This window comes from Desmodus rotundus, chromosome 2 (genome assembly GCF_022682495.2).
Source record: "Desmodus rotundus isolate HL8 chromosome 2, HLdesRot8A.1, whole genome shotgun sequence".
Lineage (NCBI taxonomy): Eukaryota > Metazoa > Chordata > Mammalia > Chiroptera > Phyllostomidae > Desmodus > Desmodus rotundus.
This window is the reverse complement of record NC_071388.1, coordinates 169,297,799-169,325,112: the sequence shown is the minus strand read 5'-3', so window position 1 is coordinate 169,325,112 and position 27,314 is coordinate 169,297,799. Positions and strand designations below refer to the sequence as shown.

The window sequence follows — 27,314 nt, the reverse complement described above, 5'->3', positions numbered from 1 at the left end:
ACCTCCTCCTGCCACTAGCTGTCATCCTGCTCTCCATCTATGAGTCTGTCTCTGTTTTCCTTTTAGTTCAGTTTGTTCATTAGATCCCACATATGAGTGAAATCATGTGGTATTTGTCATTCCCTGACTGGCTTATTTCACTTCGCATAATGTTCTCCAGGTCCATCCATGCTGTTGCAAAGGGTAAAATTTTCTTCCTTTTTATGGCTGAGTAGAATCTCATTGTGTAAATATCTCATAATTGTTTTATCCACTCATCTACTGATAGACACTTGGGGGGCTTCCATATCTTGGTGATTGTAACTAATGCTGCAATGAACGAAGGGGTGCTTATGGTCTTTCGAATTCGTGTTTTGGGTTCCTTTGTATATATATATATTCCAAGAAGTGAGATCACTGAGTCAAAAGGCAGATCCAATTTTAATTTTTTGTGGTATCTCCATACTGCTTTCCACAGTGGCTGCACCAGTCTGCATTCCCACCAACAATGCAAAAGGGTTCCCCTTTCTCCACATCCTTGCCAACATTTGTTCTTTGTTGATTTATTGATGATAGCCATTCTGACAGGTGTGAGATGATATCTCATTGTGGTTTTAATTTCCATTTCCCTGATGGTTAGTGACAGTGAGCATCTTTTCATATGTCTATTAGCCATCTGTGTGTCTTCTTTGAAGAAATGTCTATTCAGGTCCTTTGCCCATTTTTTAATTGGGCTGTTTGGGGGGTTTTTTGGGGGGGGTGTTGAGTTTTGTGAGTACTTTATAAATTTTGGATATTAACTCATCAGATATATTGGTGAATATGTTCTTTAATTCTGTGGATTGTCTTTTTATTTTGTTGATGTTTTCCTTTGTTGTGCAAAAACATTTTAGTTTGATGTAGTCCCATTTGTATTTTTTATTTTGTTTCCCTTGTCTGAGGAGATATATCCAATAAAAAATTTCTATGGGCAATGCCTGAGATTTTGCTGCTTATGTTTTGTTCTAGGATTTTTATGGTTTTGGGTCTAACATATAAGTCTTTGATCCATTTTGAATTTATTCTTGTGTGTGGTATAAGAAGGTGGTCTAGTTTTATTTTTCTACATGTATCTGTCCAATTTTCCCACCACCATTTATTGATTAAACTATCTTTAGCCCATTGTATGTGCTTGTTTCCTCTCTAGAATATTAATTAATTTTAAAGGTGGTGCAAATCAATAAATGTGATTCACCACATAAAATGAAGGATAAGCTTTTCACAAAATCCAGCACCCATTTATGATCAAAACTCTCAGCAAAGTGGGAATAGAGGGAACATACCTAAACATAATAATAAAAGCCATATATGACAAAACTATTGCCACCATCATTCTCAATGGGCAAAAACTATAAGTGTTCCCTTATGATAGGGAACAAGACAGGGATGTCCTCTTTCACCTCTCTTATTCAACATAGTACTGGAAGTCCTAGCCACAGCAATCGGACAAGAAGAAGAAATAAAAGGCATTCAAATTAGAAAGGAAGAAGAAAAACTGTCTTTATTTGCAAATGACATGATACTGTACATAGAGAACCCCAAAAATTCCACCAAGAAATTACTATGACTGATAAAGGAATTCAGCAAAGTAGCAGGATACAAAATTAATACCCAGAAATAAGGAACTTTATGCACTACCACTTTGATCTCAAAAAAATGTGGGATCCCCTTAGGAAGCTGGATTTTCATTTTTAGTTAAACACATCACTGTCACATTCCAATAAAATTGGAATTGAAGGTATATGAAGGAATAGTCCAATGTCTATTTTGATATGCTTTTAACATTAGTTCTCCCTATACATTTATGTCAGTATTATCAAATCTATAAAGAGGTGGTATTTATCATGGAAAAATTATGAATTTGGGGATATTTCAAGAAGTGGAATTTGGCCTCATGATTTGCTATCGTGTTCCTTTCCCCATTTGTATAACAGAGAATAAGACACCTATGTAAAAGCACATATGATTCTTAACACTCAATAAATATTTTTTTCTCTTCCTTATCTTAACCCTAAAGTTAAAAAGTATAATTCTATAAATAGTATACAGATCTCATTTGAGGTTGTGTTCACTGGTCCAAAGGCTACTTTATCTTGTAAACCTAGACAAACACTCTTTTTCAAATATGCTAATCAAGGGACATGATTGCATAAAAATAAATATCAGAAGCATTTTGAATTAAACTTGTTTCACATGTGAATAAATGTCTTTTTAATAAATATTAGGACATTGCATTTGGGTAACATACAAATATCAAGTGCATTTCTGAAAGTTGAAGACATTTTATAATGGACTTTATAGCTTATATTTTATAATGGACTTTATAGCTTATATTAGAAAATCAATGCCATATTTCATTTGTGTTAATTTTTCAGCTTGATTCACATATTTGTGTTCATTCTGCATCAATGATCCACACATGTATGTTTTAAGAAATTAAAAATAAATTCCTTTGTTGTGCATGCAATAAAGTATTTTCTTTTGCCTATTTTTATATAAATCATTATAAAACATACTCTCAATAGCTAATTATAAAATAACTAATTTGTTTCCTTAATTTAATTTGGTACTTTTGTTATATTTTCTTAATTAAATCAACTGAGATTGAGGCAGTATTATTTTACTTTTGCTTTCTGTTGAAAACCAACTTATTCCTGATAGAGCAATACAATTGTCTACAAATGAATTACTAAAAAGGCCTAATGGAGAGACAGAGATTAATTTAAATATGCTAGGCTGCTGCTGCTATTGGCTTTGAAGGCAGAAGAAAGGGTTACGACCCAAGGGATGAAAGTTGCCTCTTAAAGTTGGAAAAAGTAAGAAAATGGATTCTTCTCTGGAATCTCCAGAAGGGACACAGCCCTGCTGACACTTTAATTTTAGGACTTCTGACACTCAAAACTATTAGATAAGTTGTGTTGTCTTAAGCCTTTAAATTTATAGTAACTTGTTGCAGCCACCATAGGAAACTAAGACATAAGCATTTTCTAGCAGAAACTTACCATAACAGGCAAATACAGGATATTTTGGGAAAAGATTAATATTACAAGCCTGATCATTGATCAGGAGTCCAAGATTCATTAACAGTTGTCTGTATGATTTTATAAGTCAGATTATAAAGAACTTTGTGTCTTCTTCTATTAAATGTCATCCTCCTATAGTTTAGATATTTTTAAACAACAAATACTCTAATGCTTCTCAAATTACAAAATGTTGTATAATTATATGACATAACTCTTGCTATTTTTGTTGTTTAGATGATGAAACCTTTGGAAATTTGAATCTGCAAGACTAAACCTCTATCAGTATTCCTTTATTTTAGAGTCAACAATGTGATATTTTCTACTAAAATGTTCTCCATTTGAGGGAGTATGTTTAACTCATTACTGCATTTGTCCCTGTAGTGTCACAATTTAATTAAATATGATTTTTTCATTTCCTAGATATAGGACATTCCTGAAGTTTCTATGGAAGCAAAGAGATGGATAAAGAAATGCCTCTTAATCTCAGCAAAATAAGATTTGGCAGAATAAAATATACTGTATGTGGAATACAAAGTGCATATTTCCCAGAAGAGATTTATGAATAATGTCAAATAAGTTTTGGGTAATTGTCAAAAACAGGCCAACAACAATGAAAAAATAAACCTTTAAGACATAGAATAAAGGGCATCACAGGTGGTTTTTAAGCCAGAAACAATGACATGAAGATGTAGAAGGAACATTTAGAGTTTAAAATAACAAATGTAGAAAAGTGAGAGAATGTACTGGTTTTTCACTTGTGCCTAAAAAATCATCACAAACTTAAATGGCTTAAAATGACACACAGTTATGAGTCACATGTCCTTAGGGCAAAAAGCAGCAGAAAATGGCTGTGTTCACTCTCAGGGTGGACAAAGCTGAAATCAAGGTGTCAGTCCAACTAAAATTTCATCTGAAAGCTCTAGGGAAAAATCTGCTTCTTAGTTAGTTCTTATTAATTGGCTAAATTCAGTTCCTTGTGGTTGTAGGACTGAGATACCCTTTCCCTTTTTGGCTGTTAGATGGAGACCTTAGCTAGAGGCTGCTGCATTCCTTCTCAGGTAGCTCTGCCATCTTCACTGTCAGCAACTGAGAATTTCTCATCTGTCAAATATCCCTCATTTTTCAAATTTCTGGCTTCTTATACAAGCCAGAAAAGATTGTTTTTAAAGAGTTTATGAAATTATGTTAAACCCAATGAAATAATCTTAAAGTAAGTTAATTTGGGAATTTAATCACATCTGCAAAGCCATTTCATAGAAGAACATAAATTAATGCCTAATTGAATCACTGGGAAAAGATGTGTGTACAGGGGCCAGGAATTTTGAGGGCCATATTAGAATCCTACCTACTATAGGAAAAAAGCAAAAATTGTAATAAAAAGGAAATGCATTACTCTTAAGGACAAAAAGCTACACATTGTGCTAAGTACTTAGATTCTATTCTATAATTACACAAATATGAAGCAGTACCCCTCCAATATATTATTTTATGAAGTTTTTAGTAGAAAACCAGCAATTTCAAATGAATTGAAAAATTTCTGATACATGAAATGTTTCCTTTCCCTTTCTTTCCAGTGATTCATTATGATGGCAAAATTTAATTAAGAAAAATAAAAATAACTGTTTTGAAACCAAGAAAATAAGACAGAAGTGTACCTAAGTGTTTGCAGAAACCCAGATATGGAAAGCCAATGAGATAGGATTGGCAGGAAACACAGAGAAGGCACGTGGCAGCCCAGAACGCTGACGTAAGTGTGCTCATTCTCATGAACTCAAGGGCAAGAAGCTTCTGTAATCCTCAAGAACACTTAGGGGAAACATAAAGTTGGGTTTATGGGTTAAAGTTGGGTCTAGAGTATCTTCTTTTTTATGAGACATGTGTTTAAGCTTTTGGCACATCTTTGTTGATGTAAGACAACACAATGACTTTATATTTAAAAATATGCTGATCTGCTGAGAAAAGCAGTTTTTAATGTTACGTAGAGGATTTTGTTAGCCAACTTGGTGATATGAATCATGCTTCACTGGTTGGAAAATATCATGTGTATGCTTCAACTTTACCTTTAGTTGCCTTGGGAAATATCAATAATGAGATATCAACCATTTCTCAATTAACTCTATGTTTATCCTATAATTAAAAGCAGTTATTCCTGATGGAGTACATAGGCAGCATTTTCCAAAATGCTACAAATACGCTGAAGTAAAATTGAGCAGGAGTAAAGATGAGGGAATGCTGCACCACAGCACATCAAAGTTTCCTACAGAGGAAAATCTATATAAAGAACATGTTTTTTGGATTAATGTATTTATTTTGGTGTATTTTTAACTGAGTATATTTTATGTATATTATGTGCCTATTGGGTGCTATAGATTTACTTAGCATGCAATTACATAAGAAGAACACTAAAAATCAAAAACATTCACAGAAACATATAAATTTGTGTGTACGTGCTTCAGTATACATTGATATGTATCTATATCAATACTTCAATGTAAAAAGATATGTTAGCATACATATCTGTAATACATAATACCTATAATACATAATACCTGTAATATAAACATACAATATTAAATGTATATCAAATATTAAATATTTTAGTAATTTAATTTCATATCAATTGAATCATACCTTCTTGAAAAAATTTTCCTTGACTATAATAAAATAAAACTATTAATTTAGGAAATTTTGACATATGTAACCATTTTGAAAATTATTTCTATGAAATTTTTAAGTTAGGTCTCCATTTAGTTTGCTAGATATTTATAAAGTCAAGAAATGTTAACATCATTTCTATGTTTCATTTTCATTTTGAAATCTTGCAGGGATAAAAATTGAAAATCTGCAGCTAGTATAAGGGTAATTAAAGTGTCAGAATTTAAAATATTGAAAGAAAATAAATGTAACAGGAGTGAATGTTTAAGATAAAACATAGTTGATGGAATATTGCGATTCCATTAAAATTATTATAAAAATCATTTAAAAATTAAAAATAATATTGATAATATTATAGTGAATGCTATAGGGTAAACACTGCATCTCTCTAAAAATAAGCATGCATGGAGAAAGTTTGAGAAAAATCACTTTGTTTTTAGGTAAACCAACTTGGGAATTCTTTTCTCAGATCTCAAAATGGTTATGTATATATGTGTGTGTATTTTTTTAAATGAAATAAACAGTAAAAGGAAATAGCAGGCAATGTAAATGTAAGTGGCTTTACATTTTAGCTCTGGGACATGAACTGCATAAAAGCAATCAGATTTATCCGGAAGAGCTGAGGGCAGATGTTCTCTTTCCTCCACATATTTTATTTCTTTAGCCCTTTTCCCTTCTTCTCATAGCCCTCCAATAAAAACAAATAAACAAAAACAACAAGAAAAATAATCCCCGGTGCCCGAAACATTGGTTTCCTCGGGCAGCTTTTAGTACAAACAAGCTCTGGACTCTACGATTCTGACCCAGTTCTGTTCAATGTTTAAAGCAACACGGTACAGGTTTAAGTTAAACTCCTGAGAGTTTATTTAACTCACTTTGAAATTAGGTGTTTGTGTTCAAAATACATGCCAGCAAACAGAAGTCAGAAAATCAGGCAGAGCGAAGGGTTTGAAAGGGCGTGTTGCTTTGGTGAAGCCAGGGTCATGGCAGGACATGGGCTCTGCATAAAAGGTACCATGGACACGTGGTAACCTTTCTTATGCACTCGATCTTTCATAACTGGGCAGAAGATGGGGATGAGATTTAGAATACGGGATGGAGGTTGGGGTGAATTTATGGATAGTTTTATTGAAAATCCTGCTTTACTTTTCAGAACAAATTTTATCATTTCTTTTATGTACTAATTGTCATAACTTAATGTTAAATAATTGCATCTGGATATATGCCACGGTACATGCTATGCAGAATTATCTTTACATAGCATCAACTATTTTTAAATTGTCCTTTGACAATTTTTTGCACTGTAGGAAAAAATTCAGTATAACTCATTACACCTCCCAAAACAAGGCAAAGCCATCACAACTCACGCAGCACAAACAGGGAAGTATTGAGAAAAATATTAATCTCTATCACTATGAACAGAATACAATCATAAGAGAAAAAGTTTTATCTTCAATTAGATTAGATAATACTAAAATATAAAGAGGGAGATTGGAAAACAGGAAATGTTAAAATACTCAATGATTGGCCTTGTGCATTGGTAGAAGATTGTATTTATTAAGTGCTTAGGACAAAATGGCCAAAAAAATAAAGCTAGAATCCTACCTTATGGAATATAAAAAGAGTGCATTTTACTTGCAAGGCACGGTCATTTGAAAATTGCTAGATATACTTGATATGACTCTGAATAATCCACATTATTTTAAGCCTATTTAAGCCTTTCTTAGCATAAACATTACTGTTAGAGTCATCTTGAAGTCTAGGTAACAGTAGGACACCATGCATGGCATCCCCGAAGCTGTGTGGCCACAGAGTGACCATCGCGGCAACGCAACAGAGTTTCAGCCTAGGAACACAGGTGATGCCAGGCTACACAACGGCCTGTGTTTGCCAATCTTATGCTTATGCGAAGTCCGTATTTTTTTTTAAAGTGTCGTACTTTTGGTCATTTGAAAAAAAATGTAGATGATCTGGGGATGCAATTAAAAAGGACATTTATTTTTAAAAAGAAAGTGTTTCTTAGAGATGGGGTTTTAAACATCACTATGTTCTACCATCAGAGGGTGTGACCGTAATAAAAAAGCCAGTCTTACATAAATGAGGTGAGTTAAAGATTGGCAGAATTCTCCTTAACATAGCTGCTCCTGGAGATAAGAATTACTTATAGCACTTATAACCTTGAATTGCCAAGGCTCCAAATATTTGTATTCCTGGATAAAGGAAGGCTGTACATGAATTTGAATATACATATGTTGCAATAGGTGCATAAATATCTATGTATCTATAAATTTTTTGCTTTCATTACTTTGTTCTCTATTTTTAATACTCCAGGAGACATTATTATTTCTTTGGACAAATATAATCTGTTCCTTTACAAATCACTAAAAATAAGTTATGTTTAAGATACTTGCTGGTAACGTCTATATGTACAAGTTTGCCTTGTACTTAAGCATAGCTAAATATTAAAGTAGCTAAGCAAACATAATAAGTGAACCCTTCCATAGACTCTTCACTTTTTATTTATTATCAAATTTGATATAATTTAGAATATATATCCTGGCAATTTGGCTGGGCTTGTTCATTGTCCGAGCTTCAAAAATAAAAAGAAAGCTATTTGTGTAATTAAAAATCAAATGGCCATTGGTAAAATTTGTAGTTGGGTGAAAAATTTGTACACTTTACATCGCAGATATAAGAAGACATGTTTACTTCTTTATTTTCTAAATAAATTTACCTTCCTATTACTTGAGCCATTCCCCAACAGATAGTAAAAAATGAATAGTATTATAATCCATATCTAAATTGACAATTTACTGGTAACAAGTTTTCTGAAATAACTGCTAAGTATCTCCAAATTCCTATTTATTTCCTTATTCCCACTAAGTCTTCTTAGGTCCTGGGAGTTTAGTGGGGCAGGAGAAGACTTACATGAGCCTTTGGCAGCCAAGATCCATATACTTTTTGTATGTAGTACATGATTTCTCTAACCACAGGCAATGTTGCTGCCTCCATTTCTGAAGTCAATACCTGGTGTAGGTATTCCATTGTCTGTTCTCATTTTGACAAGGAGGACATAGTACCCCTCTTCAGGTGACTTAAATTTAACTGCACATTAGCTCTCACTGGCAAGATAGACATCTTTGAATCTACTCATCCTTACATCTTGCTCATTGCCACAGATAATCTACGTGCATCTCTCTCCTCCCCATGGCAATAAAACAGCTCTCAAATCAGTTGTCAGAAATTCTGGACACCATCCATTGTATATTCAAACAGAGCTTCCTAGGAAGACCAAACAGCAGAGCTCGTTGCTTAAACACATTCTTATGTCAAATTTACTTATGTTTTTCTTCTCTCTTGAGAACATTTTTCCCCAATGCTTTTAGAGAGAGAGGAAGGGAGAGAGAGAAACATCCATGTGAGAGAAAAACATTGATTAGCTACCTTGCCCTATGCACCCCGACCAGAGATTGAACCTGCAATTTGGGTATGTGCCCTCATCCCAGAGCAAAAACTGTGGCCTCTGGGAGGATGCTCCAACCAACTGAGCCATACCAACCAGGGTTCTGATGCCAAGTTTATTTTGATATTGGATGAGTTTCATATTGGTATGGAGCAGGCAGCCCAAAAGGCATTCTCTTTCTAGGGTCTCCCACTTTTACCACATATTTCTAAGAGATCTCCTCCCGCCTGGGTCATTGCCTGGAGAAGATAAATCAGGATGCATATGTGTAACTGCTCCCTATTGTCTTTACTCCTTTCTCCATCCTCTTTCTAATATTTCTTTAACAATTATTCTGGGAAAAGAAGAGATACACTTTTGCCATGCATCTATATCACAGAAACACACATATGTCATTGAATGACAACTTAAATAGCAACATCATGACCCTTGATATCTCCACTCTCCTTTTCAACCCTGGCCTCATAATCATCTGAAAAATTCAAACAGAGATACATGCCATGGGCTTACACCAAATTTTGAGGTTACTCTTCTTTAAAGCTTTCCTGAGGATTCTAATATCTAGGTGAAATTAAAGTTTATTGGTTTTATATCATCTGTACTCCTACTACAGAAAACCAATATATTGATGTCTTAATTGCTGTAGAATCCAGGAGAATTTTGAAATGCATTTTGAGACAATCCTCTGTATAGATAATTTAAGGTTTGGTTCTTGATCTGATTAGGAGATGAAAATGGGATGTTCAGGATGCTCAAAGCTAAGTGCTGCTCCCAATTTCCACATTAGGTTAACCTTGGACATTAATTTTCTTCTGGATCAATTTTCTTCTTAAAAATTTGATTTTGTTAAGAGTAATTCCCAGAATCTGTCTCAATATTTTTTTAGGAAAAGAAAGTATAACTCAAGCTATATAGTAGAAATTATATAATAAATCTATAACTATTTCCCAAAATAGACATAGTATCTCAATATGTTGTTATCATTAATATCGTATGATAAAAATAAAATAGTAAAATAGAGTAATACAATTTTATTTATGCCACCAACCAAGTCATTTTGTGACATGTAGGAAAAACATACAGAGTGGGGCAAAAGTAGGTTTACAGTTGACTGTATGTGAACCAGTTTATTCTCATAATATTATTTATTAATTACTGTATTATTTTTCATGTGGACAACTATAAACCTACTTTTTCCCCACCCTGCACTTTCAAGAGTCAATAAATAATCATTATAACATAAATAAAGTTATACCAGTAGGGCTCAAGGTGGTTTCCTTTTAGTGATTGTTCTGTTGTTTTAAAGAAATGAACATTCTGGTGGTAACAAATACAAAGGTGTAGAGGAAATTTTTATTGGCCTATAATGCATAATTTACACGTTAGGTGAATTTCTGCACTGTAGTCTGTTATTTAAATGCTTTTTGGCATAATTAGGTAACATAGAATAGAGACCTCTATTTAAAGTTGTGGTAGTTTCTACCTTTTCTGAAGATTGATTGATTCTATAGACAGCCATCACTGTAACGAATTCAAAAGTGGACAAAACCTTCAGCTGAATTATATTAAATCGTGGCTTGGAGTTGAAATGCCAATGCAGTGCAGTTCTGTGATTAATGAGACAGGTATCCATGCTTCTTTTGAAGCAGTCCCGTTTGGGGGAATCAGGGAGGCTCTAAATGAGAAAACTGTGTTCTTCCCTAGTTTTGATCTTAAAGTTGTTTTAAAAATAACATACTACCTCTAAGAAACAGTTTAAACTTGTCTACATTGGAGTTTTGTTGTCAAAAACTGTAAAAGTTCATGCTCTCTGATCTAGGATTTCCATCCATAAAGACCTATGATAAGCACACCCAAACAAATGTCCACTGTCTTCTTATTTATGAGAAAAAAAGTGCTTTAAAGTCTAATAACAAGAGAATGGTTAAACAAATCATGATGTATTTACAATAAAAACAGTAAGAATGCAATGCATATCACAAGAAAAACCTCAGGGAAGATGTTTGAAATGGATTAAATCATGCAGTTTTATCTGTGTCTAATATTTTCTTATTAACCTTTAAATATTGTCTTGCAGATGAAAATTTATACTCAGATATCAAGAAATGATTCCTTTCTCAAGTATCATATTAGTGAACATAAACTTCAATTATTAGGAAACGTTCACATTTGAGGGAAAATCTGCTGCACTTGTCTGGTGATACTAGTCCCTGCAGAAACAGCAGCTTGCATCCACCGGCCTGATGGTGACTTCCTCCGGAGCAGAGCAAAGCAGCACGCCCAAAACACTAACTCTTGAGTTACTGGGTGAAGGTCACTTTTGTGCCTTTTGGGAGATATTTTTGTCACACTGAAGCCTCTAAAACAAAAATCAAAATGTTTGAGGGGTAACAGAAATAAGGCGATCATTCCCTTTTCTATCTCTTCACAGCGTCAGTGTGACAAATCTTTTTGAGTGAAAATAACTCTGAATTGCCAGAGGCGGCCAGGTGAGAGGACAGGCACAGTATGGCTCCCCTTTAAGGGCAGATGAACAAGTGAAAGCAGAAAATCCTTTGTTTTTATCTGACACTGAACTATCCATTTAAAAAAATATATATGTATATATATATATATATATATATATTTATATATATCAATGACTAGAATTCAGAATGATATAGAATTCAGAATTCAGAATGATCAATTAATAGAATTCAGAATGATAACTGGAAACTATTCTAATATTTTTATATGCAAGAATCACTTAGAAAATATGGAATTGAGAATTAAGTAAATATTATTTATGGATGAACATAGAGGCCCTAACTACATATTATATTTGATGATATAGAATTCCTGAATTTTAGATCCAGAAAAGCCAATAAAATTCACTTAGCCCAAACCCTCTGTCTGTGCATGCACACTTGGAGCCCTGGGAAGAAGTACAAATTAGTGGTTACAAAATGGTCACGAGGATGTAAGGTAAAGCATAGGGAATATAGTCAATACTATTGCAACAACAATGTATGGGGCTGGCTGGGCACGGGGGTATTGAGGGGAACACTATGTAAAGCATATGATTGTTTAGGCACTAACTGTACACCTGGAATCAATACAGAATGAAATTGAAAAAACAAAAGAAAAAGAAAGAAAAGCTGCTCCCATGCCGGAAGTTCATGATGAGACCTGTCTGAGGTGCTCCGGTATCCTGACTCTTCAAACGCATTCAAATACATATAGAAATGTATGTTTATATAGTTTCACAATGTATATGCTAAGTATATGATTGTAAATATTTTCAGTTACTATAACATCTCATGTTAAATTAGTCAATTAAGACTGCTATCTAGCAGAGTTCATGGTGATTTAGATAGTGTATCTGCCTCTAGGGTCTAATGCCCTCTCCCCCGGCCGCCACCCCCAGCTCTATCAAAAGTGACCCTCTGGGTTTCAATATAACAACATAAATCCTTCCTGAATTCCTCTAGCTTATCTGTGGATAGTATACAGTATCCTAACTTCACTAAGAAAATGGAAATGGAAAGGTCCTCTTGATAATCTAAGTGAGTTTAATCTTGCAGCACCTATGGCTGAATGAAACAAAGGAAATTTTTAAAATATTTAATGTATTTATTTTTAGAGAGAGGGAAAGGGAGGAAGAAAGGGGGGGAAACGTCGATTGGTTGCCTCTCCTATGTACCCTGACAGAGGACTGAAGCCATAACTCAGCTATGTGCCCAGGAATCAAACCTGTGACCTTTTGCTTTGTGGAATGATGCCCAACCACCTGAGCCACATGGATCCGGGTGAAACAAAGGATATTAATATTTGGTAACATATTCTTAAAACACCCATACAAACATACATTTGCAAATACCTGGTTTATACAATGTAATAAATGTGTAAATATCATATCTTGTGTTTTTAGGTACTTAGAAAATAATCTGAGAAACAACTTTCTCAGTTGTTCCACATCTAGAAAAACATTCCAGGATCACTTTATCAAACAAATACCAGGAATTGCAGAATAAAGTCCATATTATTTCCTGATGGATTTTAATGTTCAAATCAACCCATAGTGTATGCCTATGTATGCCTTTATGTAAGAAAAAAAACAATATTTCACCAAAACTTTCCCTTTCGCTGGTGTGCCAGTGGAAATACTACCAGGAAAAAGAAAGGCAAGGACGGCTTTTTTAATGTGACTAATTAGCAAAGTATGTAAATGAAGACTTTTCCCTACAGCACCCTCCCTAAGCACAGTTTTGTTGGTATAAGAGAATGAAAGGAAGAGAGAGTAAGAAAATGTATCCAACTGGTTCATAAGCGCTTACTGTGGTCATTTCTCCCTACTGTTTCTTACTTATGCCAAATAACTCCAACATTAATGGAAAGTTACTGTAAGTCTGTGGGTTAAATATGTATCTCTTCTTAATACCAAGCCAAACCATATGTGGATGCTATTTGTGAGTGATAGTTAAAAGGAAAGTGTACGTAAATTGATGATAACTAAGACTGCTAGGCTGCTGTATCACATCGGAATGCTGCCAACGCAGAAGTGGCCCTGACAAATGTAAGGTGTATGAGAAAGAGGAGTCTGTGTTATTGACTTCGCTTCTGACAATCGTCGCTAGTTTAAACTCATCTGTAGAGAATCCTGAAAAAACATCAATCTTGGATTTACCATTGATAGGGAAATGAAAATAATATTAAAATAAACTAAATTATACACATATTAAGTACTTGTTTATCCAATAGCCTTGATTATTTTTACCATCCTCAAACTTTTTCTTTCATGGTTTATGGCAGTTAAAATGGCAAATGTTTAGTATAAAGAATTATAGATACATTTGATAAATATCATTAGTTGTTCAAAATATTTAAAAATTTATGAATTTGAAGATATTTAGATCATAACCTACAGAAATAATTTTCAAAATACTGTCAATCACTAAGAGACAATTGGATGGTATTTCTTGCATTTTTCTTTGCAAATTTGGTGTTTAAACATTTGTTCTTTGCAGCTTTTGGTGTTTTAAACATTTGGTGTTTTTAAAAAAAGGAACTTTCTTTTGCTGTGTCATCAAATCATCCCAGAATATCATAATAAATGTATAAAAAGAAAAAAATAAATAAAAATAGTTTATTCACACAGTCTACACGATTTAAATTATTACAAAATTTCAGAGATACTGGATTTTTTAGACATTTCTTACTTACCTGTTTGTGAGCATGGTCGTAGGAATTAATATGGTTGTCAAACTCCTGATGCTTATAATACTGCTTGTCACAGAGTTCACAGTAAAAATTGGCCTTCAGATCTTCCAGGGCTTTTGCTATGGTGTTCTCCTTCTCAGCATAGTCCTTAAAAATAAAATTTCAAATAAGGAAGCAATTAGCTCTCCCTGGAGGGTACTTTGTTCTGAAGGCTGTCAACTAGTATAATCATTGGAGTAGGAAACAGAACTTAACAGGCAACCAGAACAATGAAGCAAATACCAATAAACCAAATTAAAATAAATTATGAGTTAAAGAAAACAAAGGACTAAGAGAAGCAGCCAAAATAAGAGATGAAAAAATAGAAGAGCTATCAAGAAGAAAAATAAACCACAGAAAGATATAGAAGCCCTTATTTGAACAAGCAGCTATGTTATAATAGCATAGAAAAATGCAAATTATATAGTATGTTGATTCAACTGCCAGTTTCTGTCAATAGTTTAGTTAACATAAAACTTCTGAACTCTGAACAAATCTAAAATGTGCCTTCTTTGATAAAGTCCACATGGGTACATCAATATTCAAGTTTGGTATTTTTGTTTGCGTGTTTGGTTCCTTAAATGTCTGTATAATAACGTATTCATTGCAACTAGATTTCATTTGACTGTTTTCGTCTTGATTTGTAACAATTGAGGCTGAACTTTCAAATATTCTCTAGCTGTGAAAAAAGAAGATTCTTTTCTACAAGTTCTTTACCTAAACTGAAAAAGATTAAACCGTATAAGCAGATTGCTTTCATCATAAAGATGGATGTAGTATAATCAAACTCTGGAAAAGAGGAAAAATGTAGCTTTCATTTACAAAGCATAAAATAGCAAAATGTTTGACTGTAGTTCTTAGGGTTTCTTAAATCTAAATTTGCTTGCTATTTCATGCCTCCTTAAAATTTAATGTTGCCAAACGTGAATAAATTTTACATGTTGAAGCACCGTCCAAGTCTCTCACTGGAGTGCTGGTACGCAGAAGTCCTAAACTTCCATCTCTGCCATAGAATATGTCATGCTTCTACTTTACATATTCTCTATACTCACCTCCTATAAAATCCAGAATAACTCTGCATACCCAGACCTCTTATATGCTACTATAAGACACTCTCTTAAACACTTGGGTGTGGAGATGAAATAACTTCTCTCTGGCCACGACAATTGTCTTTTTACCAAATGTAGAGGCTAGAAATGACTCATAGTTTGAATGTGTAAATTACTCCTACAAAATTTAAAAGTGGTTTGCTAATTCTAATGCAACGAATGACAAATACTTACCTGACACCATTGTACTGTATGTATATATGTGTGTACACATCCCATAGCATAATCTTTATCATGATTTGTTTGTAGACCTTGTAGTTTGCCTGGCAGTAAAGGGTAAATACATTGGCCATAGTCTGTGAACACATCGCCCACGTTCTCACCTTAGAGACAGTGATCTATTGTTCTGTTTTACTAATTTGATCAACTGCATAGAGAGGTGATAAAATGCAAAATCACTCAAAATTGTTATATGATCCTATCAATTTCCATAATTAATTTACCATTTTTGGCAATTTGTGAAATATTTTTTATTTTTGATGATTTCTAATATATTAAAAAGGTTGGTTTACAAATATGAAAATAAGTCACATACTTATAAACTGCTTACTAAATTTTATAAAATCTTCAAAATATTATTTTGCGGATTAGCCAATATTGATGAAACAAAAATTAAGTATTAAGATTTCATGGCTAAAGTGTGCAAAGCAAAGATAAAATTCCAGTTAATATGAGTAATAATGGCAACAAATTTTTCTTCAAAGCTGAATTAGCTCTCCAAACAATGGTTTTAAATAGCAATTTCTTCACAACTTGTCAATTTTCCCCATTGATTATAAAGTTAAGCTACTTCCTCTATTTAAATAATTGGTTATTGCTTATTATGCTATAAGTTTATTTTTCTTCCTGAGATTGATATTCCTCTAGAGAAGCAATAACTGTTTCCTGGGACAATCTTTGAGTAAAGCAAATTGACATTTTTAGGTAAAGTACATTCTTCATAAATATTAGCCTCATTCTAAATTTGAAGAGAAAAACAAATCTGAAAATAATGGCTAAAATTTATTCAGGGCTTGTTTAGCGTCAGTCACTGAGGAAGAGTTTGGATGCATTTACTCATTCACTCCTGTCTAAAATACAGTGATGTTTATTCTAGACATCTTCCTCATTTTACAGGTGTTTAAGTTGAATAATCTGCTCAACAGCATTTCCTTACATTTAAACGTTTGAACACATAAAAGTAGAGAGAACAGTGTAATAACCACTCAGGTTCAACAATATCAACTCCAGGCCAATCTTGTTCTATCTTATCCTCGTCTATCTCACACCCCCTCCTGCCCCGGATAACTTTTAAGGAAATTCTCAAATTATCTATAAATCTTTCAGGACATTTTTTAAAAATAGAACTTTCTAACACATCACAAAATCTATAAAGCATTATTAGACCTAAACAAACAAATACAAACAATAAAGGAACGTTACCCATTCCTTGCTATCATAAGAAATCCAGGTAGTATATTCAAATAACTACAATTATGTAATATTTTAAACTAGTCTGTTCAAAACAGGATTCAACTAAGGACAGTAATTACCATCAGCTGAAGTTCCTTAATCTCTTTTATTCCACAGGTCTTCTCTATTTTTGCTGTATTCATTATTAAAATGTATCTTCCAGAAAAAAATTAACTTATACTTAACATTTTGAAAAAAAAAGTTCAGAAGTACAGAAATATTTTAAAAATACAACAATAAGCTTATACAACTTTCACTTAAACTCATTGTTAACATTTTGACATCTGTGTGTTCTCTTGCTCTCTATCTCTATATTTTTTCTAAGATATTAAAAGAAACATAGCCTAGTGGAAGCTTAGATTGTAACAGATTGCACAGCAAAAAAACATGTTTAGGTTAGAACTTTCAAGTTGATATAAACAGCAATAAGGAGTCAGGGCTCTATTCTAAAAAATGTTAGTGGCATAAAAGGACTGGTTATTGTACATGAATCATAAGGCAAAAGAGTTATATGTATTTTCATTCATTAATCATTTTTAAAGGTTTTTAATTTATTTTTAGAGAAAGGGAGGGAGAAATGGAGGGGGAGAAACATCAATTTGTGGTTGCCTCTCACATGCCCCCAACTTGGCACCTGCCTGCAACCCAGGCATGTGCCCTGACTGGGAATAGAACCAGTGACACTTTGGTTCACAGGCCAGCACTCAATCCACTGACCCACATCAGCCAGAGCTGATTATACATTTTTTCAAATGTATGTAAACAAAATCAGCCCTCATTAGACTGACACGCCCCAATGTCCCTTGGCCTCTCTCCTTCCCCTTTGTGGATAATATTGGAAGAGGAATTGACTGACATTATAAAGCACAGGAATACATACTCTACATGGTCATCCCACTGAGAAGACAAGAAATGAATTTGAATAAGACGAAAGAGGAGCATGGCTGCTCTTATATGTCAACCCCAAATTTCCCCCTCTCTATCTGGCAAAGCCATTTTGTTCAACTAAGTACACAGAATTTCTCTAATGTCCCATTGAGTGGGATGTGAAAATAGTGAGGGAAAAAGGGAAAGCTGCTTGTGACTAATCAGATCATCCAAACCCATCACATTTTACATATATCTATAAGCAGTAAAGTTTGAATTCTTCCTTTCAGGAAAGTAGCGTAGAACTCCAAAGTCATCAAGTGAAGAATTTTTCAATACAAGGCATTAGCAATTGTGCAGTACAATTTTTTTTTTTGCAGATCAGAAAATTGAAATATAAAATTTACTGGTTTATCCACAATTTCAGGGTCATCCAATCCAGCCCATATCAAAAAAGAAATAGTACCAAAGTAGGACTTTGAAGGGAGAGAAATATTTCAAAATGACGCCTCTTACGGTGGCTTTCGTATAATATATGGTATGACATGACATTCAGCCTCGAATAAAAGCTGCTCCTAACTTGGTGCACTTGAATAACCTTCCCTGAGGAACGCGAGCTCCGTGAGGGCAGGGATTTGTACCTGTTTTGTTCACAGCTGTAGCTCCAGAGCTTTTACTACAATGCAGCATTGACAGACACTCAACAGAAAAAGAAAAGGCAATACTAGCACTTTTTGTTCTGCACATGTATAAAATGCAAACAGAACAGAAACTAGCAGTGCAAGGTGCACAGTATTATGGCAATAGTTGTGCTCATTCGTGCCTGGGTTTGTGTCACCCAGTCATTTGGAAAACAACTTTAGAGCTAATTCCAAGTTATGCCATATACAAATTATCATTGCTAACTAGAAGTTATAATGCACATTACATTCTGATCTTTCTGCTAGAAACTCTGTTTAAAGAGATTAGAATTGCAACGCTATAAATAGATGAGGTACTGTTAATATATAACTATTTTCAATGCTAAAAGTAACAATTTGTGTGCAATTGACACAAAATACATTGGAAAGTCTCTCTCTCTCTCTCTGCTATTTCTCCACCAAGAATAAAAGCATCTGTTACTTATTTGCAGGGTAAATTTTATTAGAGGTTCTTTAAAGAGAGAATGCAAACAATTTTTCATTAAGTTTTCATTGTAGTAAAAAGATTGATCAAAGGAGAGAGGGCGAAACTGTTCTCTTCTAGAAGGATGCCCCGACAGAGGGCATTTCGTTTGGAGATCCATAGCCTACACGTCCAATAAGGGAGCGCACATCTTCTGGGCCCCATCGTTTGTGCCAGTCATTATTTCAGGGTTGGTTCTGAAACGGTCTCCACAGCAGTGTGTGTATGATAACAACCCACCACCTTCTGCTCCAGTCTGTGTTGACACATTTTCCCTTTCCTGTCCAGGGGGCTTCTCTTACTCGTGATACCAGAGCATGCAGGATCCCACTCAGCACTAAGAAATTCACAAGCCACAAGTTCTGAGGAATTAATACCATATAAGTTTCCCTTCGAGGGAGGATAAGAATTCAAGGTTAAACATTCCTTCTTTTGTCTATCAGGCAGACATTTTCTGAGACAACATTCTAAGATTCTACAGACAGTCCCAGGGTGTGGAGCACCAGCTACTTGTAATAGTGGCAAACACGTATCCTTAGATTAATTTTCCTTGCTTACATTCTCTACTTTTTTGGAACTTCACGTCTGCTTCTTGGATTACTTCCCAAATAAATTCCCTGCACAGAAGCCTTTACCCTGGTCTTGACTTTAAGGAGAATGGGCTATGATAAGTGTTTTAGGGTTTACTATGAATGTCTTGCTGACAAGCTACATCTTCTAGAATAGTTTATATTGATATTATGCTTTAGTTCAAAAATCTCTACAAGTTCCCTACCATTATTAGAATGAGTGTACATACAACTGACCTGCAGCTCCCTCTCTGCCCGGCACCCGGCTAAGGCCATCACCTTCTATCATTCTCCTTCCTTTATCTCACTTTACTTTAGGCTTCCCTATTTCCTTAATGCTTCCAAAGCTGTATTAACTATGCACCCTCTTTGACTCTTGAACTGGTTATTTACTCTCCCTGGAATGTTCTTCTATCAGATGTTTGCAGGAAACATTTCAGCAAAACTCCGCTAAAATGTTATTTCTTTCAAAATGTCTTCCCTTATCATCCTTCTAGCCGAGGGACACCTTTCATTCTCTGGCTTCTCTCCCCCCTTTATCATTTTAATGTAAAAAAGAGAAAGCTTACTCAGGGAGAAAACAGTTATAGGACACCTTTGGACAGTGGAGTCCTATGTTAACAATAAGGAAAAGATGGAGGACAGAACAAGGCTTGTGGAAAAACTGATGCTAGTTTTATCTGCTTTAAATCCTTTCCCTAGTAGGCAAGAGGGCAACCATTTCTTGGTGATAAAACACTGTGTTATTGTCTCAAATATATATATATATATACATATATATATATGTATATATATATGTTTATATATATATATGTGAGTCTGTTCTTAAAGGGTAAGTGTTATGATCTCAAAGGCTAAAGAATGTATAACAAGATGATTTTGAGGGATATGGAAGGGACAACTAAAGGACGAATTACAAAGTCACATTTTATTAAAAGTAACAGATGTATTGAGCAGAATTATAATAAAATGTACATTTAAAAGTGAGGATTTTTAAAGGACTGCACAGAAATGCAAACTCATCTACACCACCATGCAACCCTGGTGAGCTAAACCAAGTGCAGGTCACAGCAAGGGCAAAGTTTATCTTAACGTGCACACGTACAAGAATTGGAGGAAGTAAACTTGTTCCTTGAACTTGGCCATTTCTTTCAGAATTAGTACCAAGGCAAGAGTTCATTCATAAAGGTTTATCTATTTCTATTCTGTGATTATTTAGTTGAAAGTGGACATGGTTTCCTTACCTTAGAATCTGTTCACATAAAAGCAGGATTGGCCCCCGAGCCTCAGCTCTCAGAGCAAAGTCTTGCTTGTCTCATTGGACTATACTCACCCTCACAATGAAGTGTGTTTGGAGGCAGCTCTTTATCTTTTTTATCCATGGATCCTACAGGAAGTCCCGGCCTGTGACTAGTACTTGTTAGACTCTCTGGTTAATTTAACTCTGTATTTAATACCACTTGAGAAAATGCGAGAAGACTGAGTTAGACTTTTCATGTTTGGAAAGGTCTGAAGGACATCATGTGTTAATTTCAGGCTAGATTTTCACTAAACAGTCTTCTTATGCATAAAGCAAGGCTGTGAGGGATTGCACTTTCAAGACAAACAAGAAAAAAAATATATCAGGTTTTGCAAAGTTAAATGGTAGTGAATGTATATAAGGTTCCAGATCATTCGTGTGTGTGCACACACATATAATCAAATACACAGTTTCAGCAGAATTCTGTAGTAGTAGGTTCTGCAAAGGGTCTCAGTGTAGAATATGAGTTGCATTAATTTGGGGAAGTCATTTCAATTTAGAAACATCTTAAATTTACAGGCAGCAATCGTTTTGTTTGAAAGGTAGAAGGAAGGCATACAATGCCCTGATACATACTTGCTACGGTCTCGGTTGTATCAGTAAACTAGGGTTGGACCGAGAAGTTCCTCTAGTGAATTGTCTCACAGGTTATCCTAGTTTGAGTTCCCCCATAAACAGACACTGAAGTAAGGAGCTGGTTTTTAGTGATTTATTTGAGATATCAGGAAACATTGGTAGAAGAGTGGCGACGTAAGAGAGAACATGGACAGAGCTTGGAAGTCATCACTCTTGTACTTACAACAAAAAACAACCCATGAAAAATGAAATTCAATCCTTTTTCTTGGCACTGTCACTGAACAGAGGCCACAGGGTAAAACATGACTTCGGAACCTGAAGAGACAAGCACATTCAGGGACATAGGAACTGACACCTGCTTACTTGATTTAGAACCTGCTGAAGCCGTGACCTGGTTTGACCTCTTCAATGTTAACACGGATGAATTACTACAGACTGACCATGCTCTAGCATGTGAGCATAAACTCTGGTGGCTGTAATGCAGAAGGGCCCCAAAACGCTTGTGTAGGCTTCTCTTTCATGAACCCCACCAAATTCTCATGATAATAATCTGAGAGAGAGTTCCTTATGTCCCTGGAAATTGGATGGGGAGAGTAATTAGGAAATAAAACAAGAGTGTCCTCTATAACTAAAACCTACTGCTTAGGGATAGAGCATTTCCACATCTCAATTCAAAGACCTTGTTTTAGCCAAAGAAAGTAATTTACTTTTCCTACACCCTTTCTGTCTCACCTAAGTCGTGGGAGCAACATTGTCAACAGGGGTCATGGCTCAAGAGAACAGAGTGAAAATTCTGTAGCCCCCAAATGGAGTAGGTCCTGGAGGGGAAAGAAAAAACGAAGCTATGCCCCAGTAGCAGCCCACAACAGTCATAGCACCGAGACACGGACACAGGACAAGCTTGACATCTAGCCGAAAGGTTACAGAGGACTTTCTCTCCCCTACACTTGAGCAACCAGTGCATTGGGAGCTGAAATAGTTGCACAATTCGATTCTCCCTGTGAAGACATCCGGAGAGGAGCACAGAGTGAAAAGGGCACACACAATCAGGACATTAGGGAAATGTCAAGCCTCTTGTACACAGAGCCACAGAAAACGTTAGACAAAGCCCAACACCTAGATAGATTAACAAAAATACACTAAAGGTCTTTTTACCTCAGTTCCCATTATTTTATACATGCTCAGTTCTCGACAAAAAATTACAAAGCATGCTGAAAGGTAAGAAAATAAAAACAGGTTTGAAGAGCAAAGAGTACTAGAAAGAAGCTTAGATCTCAGCTATTACACACATTGAAATTTCAGAGAAGGAATTTAAAATAACTGTAATTAATGTATGAATGCCTCCAATGGATAAGGTGGACCGCATTCAGGAATAGATGAGTAAGGCAAACAGAAAATGATGGAAGTCAAAAACATTTTAACTGAAACGAAGAATCCCTTCAATGACTCATCAGGAGACACAGCACAGCTGAGGACAGAATTAACGAACTGGAGGCTATTTCCACATAATCGTACCAAGTTGAAATGCAAAGAGGATGGAAGGAAGGAAGAAAACCATAGGAGGACAGTTTAAAACTGTGGGATAATATCAAAAATATAATGTGTATTTGGAATACCAGAAGGAGAAGAGAGAGACAGTAAAGGGAAAGAAATAGTTGAATTAACAATGGGTATTTTTTTAATTAATTAACAAACACCTAATGTGTGCGTGTGTGTATCTCAGATAACATCAAAGTAATTTAATAAAAATACAGCAAACACCTGGCCATAGCATATGTATAAAACAGAAAACCAAAGACAAAGACGATCTTGAAATCAGATTTTAAAAAAGAGGAGTACTTATGGAGAAATAAGAACGAGAATTACACCAGTTTTTTCATCTGAAACCGTGCAAATCAGAAGACAGTGAAAAGGCAGTTTGAAATATTTAAAGTGTTGAAAGGTGAAACAAAAACCAAACAAACAAAAACACACCACCAGCCTAGAATTTTATATCCAGCAAAACTATACCTCAAAAGTAAAGTAGAAATAGACGTTCTCAGATAAGCAAAAAATGAGTCAATTCATCACCAATAAGTCTATCCTGTAAGAAATGGTAAAAGTTCTTTATGAGGAAAATTATATAGGAAAACTGTTAGAGAATGAATAAATTAAAGTGAGTACATATATATACACACACATATATATAGTATTCTTTACTATAGTATATCTATATATTTAGTATAGTATAGATATAGTATTCTTTAATGATATTATATATAATTTCTTTTAAATTAAATTTATTAGGTTGCCGTGGTTAACAACAATATATAAGTCTCAGGCATCCATTTCCATGAGGCGTCGTCTGCTACTGCTCTGTGCCAAGTCTAGTGCCCTCCTGCCATCAGACATTTGACCCACTTTCTTCTCGTTATCCCCCTCCCGCCCTCCTTTCTATCTGGTAACCTCTATAGTGTGTGTTTTTAATCAATCCCCGAGTTAAGTTTGTTTAAACCAAGAATACTAAAAACAGACTGGGTGATTGTAACATATGAGAAGTAAAATGAAGTACAACGATGCCAGAAAAAAATGAAGAATGAATTAGGAACACTCTTTTAGGAATATTCTTTTTAGATAACTCACATATCTAAACTACATGTCAAATAGTATGTAGTGTCATGTGAAGGTGAAATTAAATGAATGAATATGTATGTTGTAAACTCTAGATCAGCTATTAAAATCCACTGAAAAGAAGTATAATCAATAGAGTAGAGAAGAGATAAAAATCAAATCTCGTATTATTCAATTAAAAATAGGGAAGGCAGAAAATAGGGGGAGAGAAACAAAGAACAAATTAAACAAATAAAAAGTGCAAACATAGTAGCTGTTACATCAACTATATCAGTAATCTCTTTAAATGTGAAAAGACTAATATACCAAATAAATACAAAGATCATCAGAATGACTTTGAAATGAACTACACTAACTATATGTTGTCTTAAAAAAAAACCCAAAACATGAACTATAAAGACTCTGGTTAAAGTAAAGAGATGGAACTAGAAGTAAATGAAGTGGTTTATGCTGGGAACTCTGGAATCTAGTAGAAAGCCCAAACCTCCAAGCTTTGTATTAACAAGAAAAGGAGCTATACTATTTATGCAACAAATTGCTTTAAGGATTGGTTAATGGCAGTTTCCAGAGGGCATTGACACCTGGAACTTTGGGTTTCTTAAGCTCAAGGATGGAGTGGTCTCCAGTGCCAGTAGACAGGTCTCAGGAAGGGAGCCCAGACATTGCCAGTCAGAAGCCGGGACTGTATGTGTGGAAAGGGTAACCATTGTTAGGCATGGTGGGGCACAGGACTATCAGCTGCATTGACTGAGCCCACGGCAGGAGCTTCAAAGGGAGAGCAGAGCATGATCTCCACAAGATCTGTGGGTTCTGGTAGGATCCCTTGGAGAAACAGAAGTTTTCCTAAGGCATCCCCTCCTTCACCACGAGGGTTCTCACTCCCTGAATTGTCTTTCTCATCACTGTAAGTTTTATGAATGCAGGGTCTTTGTTTTCACTGCTATATCCCCAATACCTGTAAGAGTACCTAGAGCAAATAAGGGTTTAAAAAAATATTTGTTCAATAAATGAATCAAGGAACTGTAACTATGATTTTGGAGGTTGCAGAGATCATTTGTTATTTATAGTTTTGAACCTTGTTTTCGGTGGTCTGCACTATTTGATTAGGTGGAAAAATACATTTGAAGTACCAAAAATATACTTTTTTGGTTACTGAGATATAGAGGCTCATACTTATAATCTTTACTAAGTATCTGTGCAAAATATGATGCATTTTATATAGGAATTTTCCAAAAGAGAGCCTGTAATACTCTAATGTAAATTAACAGTGTCAATTCCGCAGGAGGCTATGGCGCACGTATTGGTTTATTTTGCAGTGGGGAGAAGAAGCAATGCACAGGGAGGTATGAAAATCTGCCTCTCGTGGTCAGCAAAACCAATTTCAGATAGTGGGATATACATGCATAAAATATTTCTGTATTCTGCTAACATTATTATGTTGCAAATGCAAAAGACACACAGCTCTTGTTCACAGGGCACATGTAGGTGTTATAATCATTTAGATCTCTAAACAAAGGCTGTGAGAAGAGTGCAGTTGTGGGCAGACTCTCCAGTGGAGGCAATCAGTGGGGTCTTTCAAAGTAACACCTAATTCACTGAAAGCTGAATAGTTGTCAGTAGGTAGAAAAAGGCTGCAGTGGACTTTATATTACAGGAAAAGTAATTATATATAAAAATGAAATGTTAAACTTTTGAAAAATTGAAAGCTGATGGATGTGGCTAGGGAATTTTGTGCATATTTCAGCGTCGCATGAAGGATTATTGTTCGTGACAGTAACAGAAAGGTGTGACAGAGGTTAGATTGTGACAATGTCTCAAGTGTGCTAAGAAGTCTGACTGTTATAACAGCTGATGAGGAAGTCAGTAAAGATTTTTAATCAAGAAAGAAAATTGATCTGGCTTGCATTTAGGAAACATATATGTCTCCTGGGTAGTAAACGAAATAGAAATGGAGTTAAGAATGGGAAGCAAAGGGACTAGTTCGAACAATATTTTCCAGGTGGGAAAAAGCAGTATCATCAATAACAAGAATAACAGCCAGAGCAGAGACGATGGGAAGGCACGGGAAAATTCGAGACATCATTGCAGGAGGTTGTGACTGATGGAATGAAGCATGCGGAAGACACCAGTTCCAGCGGTGTGATAGAAACAGAGGCCTAGTTTTTCCACAGTGGTGAGTGATTGGGAGGCAAGAAAGTACATATTCCAAGTATCTTCCTTTGATAGAGGAAGATATTAGCTACTCACTTCTGCAACGACTAATCTGTTTAATCTATAAAATTGTTCTCAATTTTTTTAACAAGAAAATTACCCTAGAGCTTGGATATGAGCTCTTAAATATTTTCTGACTTTTACTCAGATTTACTTTCATTCAACTATGTTTTCTTATAAATTAATTCTTATTCTTTGCTTTCATTGTTAAATGTTTTAAACATATCATAATACAATAGATTAAAAACTTCAGAACTACTATTTTATTATTATATAATGAAATTGAAAGGACATAATAAACATTGTAAAAATCAAAGTACTAGGTAGCTTGTTATACCCATTCAATGAAGGCACCATTTTTCCTCTAGTAACTTGGGCTGAAATGACCCATGACTAAATTCTAGAGTTACCTGGAGGCCAAGATGGTATTTTGGATTAGATGAGAAATATACATATTTTGTATTACTGCATTTTGGGAAGGAAAGATGTAAGTTCTGCATATTTACTAAAAGATTCGTTGCTCAAAAAGATGGTCACATAGAAAAGGGCTGATATGATGACGACCTAAGAGTAATTTATATATGTAAAATAAAAAGATGGATTCCTAATTAATTTTAGATAAGTTCTACTACTTTCTAAAGTCATACATTTTTCCTTTCTTTTTTTAACTTTTTACTTCCTAGCTACAACATGAAACTGTCTTGCTGAGAACAAAATAAGGTAAAATAATAGTCCTCAAAACTTTTACCTCTATGCAATTTTGGAAAATATTTTCTCAAAAAGCAAGCATGGTGCTGTAGGTGTCACATCACAGGAGTTCTCAGGCACCTGCAAAGATCATAATGCAGCTACAGTTTCCATAATAAGAGGAACAATGTGTGGAGACCTGCTCTCCCTCCCATTTGCGCCAGCAGGCTTTGCCCTGCGGCTAATTCTGCTTTGTCTTGAACTCCAAGTGGGAGTGATAGTCTGTGCATTTGATACATTGTTAGCACAGCAGGGAAAGCCCATTTGAAAATAATAATATGTTTCAAGTACCCAAAAGAAAAGGCATATTTT

At 34.8% G+C, this 27,314-nt stretch overlaps 1 protein-coding gene across 1 annotated transcript in view; it reads right to left on the bottom strand.

Annotated features, from left to right (window-relative positions):
• The window catches only part of ZNF804A (zinc finger protein 804A), a 271,182-nt gene that overhangs the window by 22,208 nt on the left and 221,660 nt on the right, over positions 1-27,314 (bottom strand). The window contains exon 2 of the mRNA XM_024561578.3: positions 14,362-14,505. Within this exon, the coding sequence (XP_024417346.2) occupies positions 14,362-14,505 (144 nt within the window). The remainder of the gene's footprint in view (positions 1-14,361; positions 14,506-27,314) is intronic.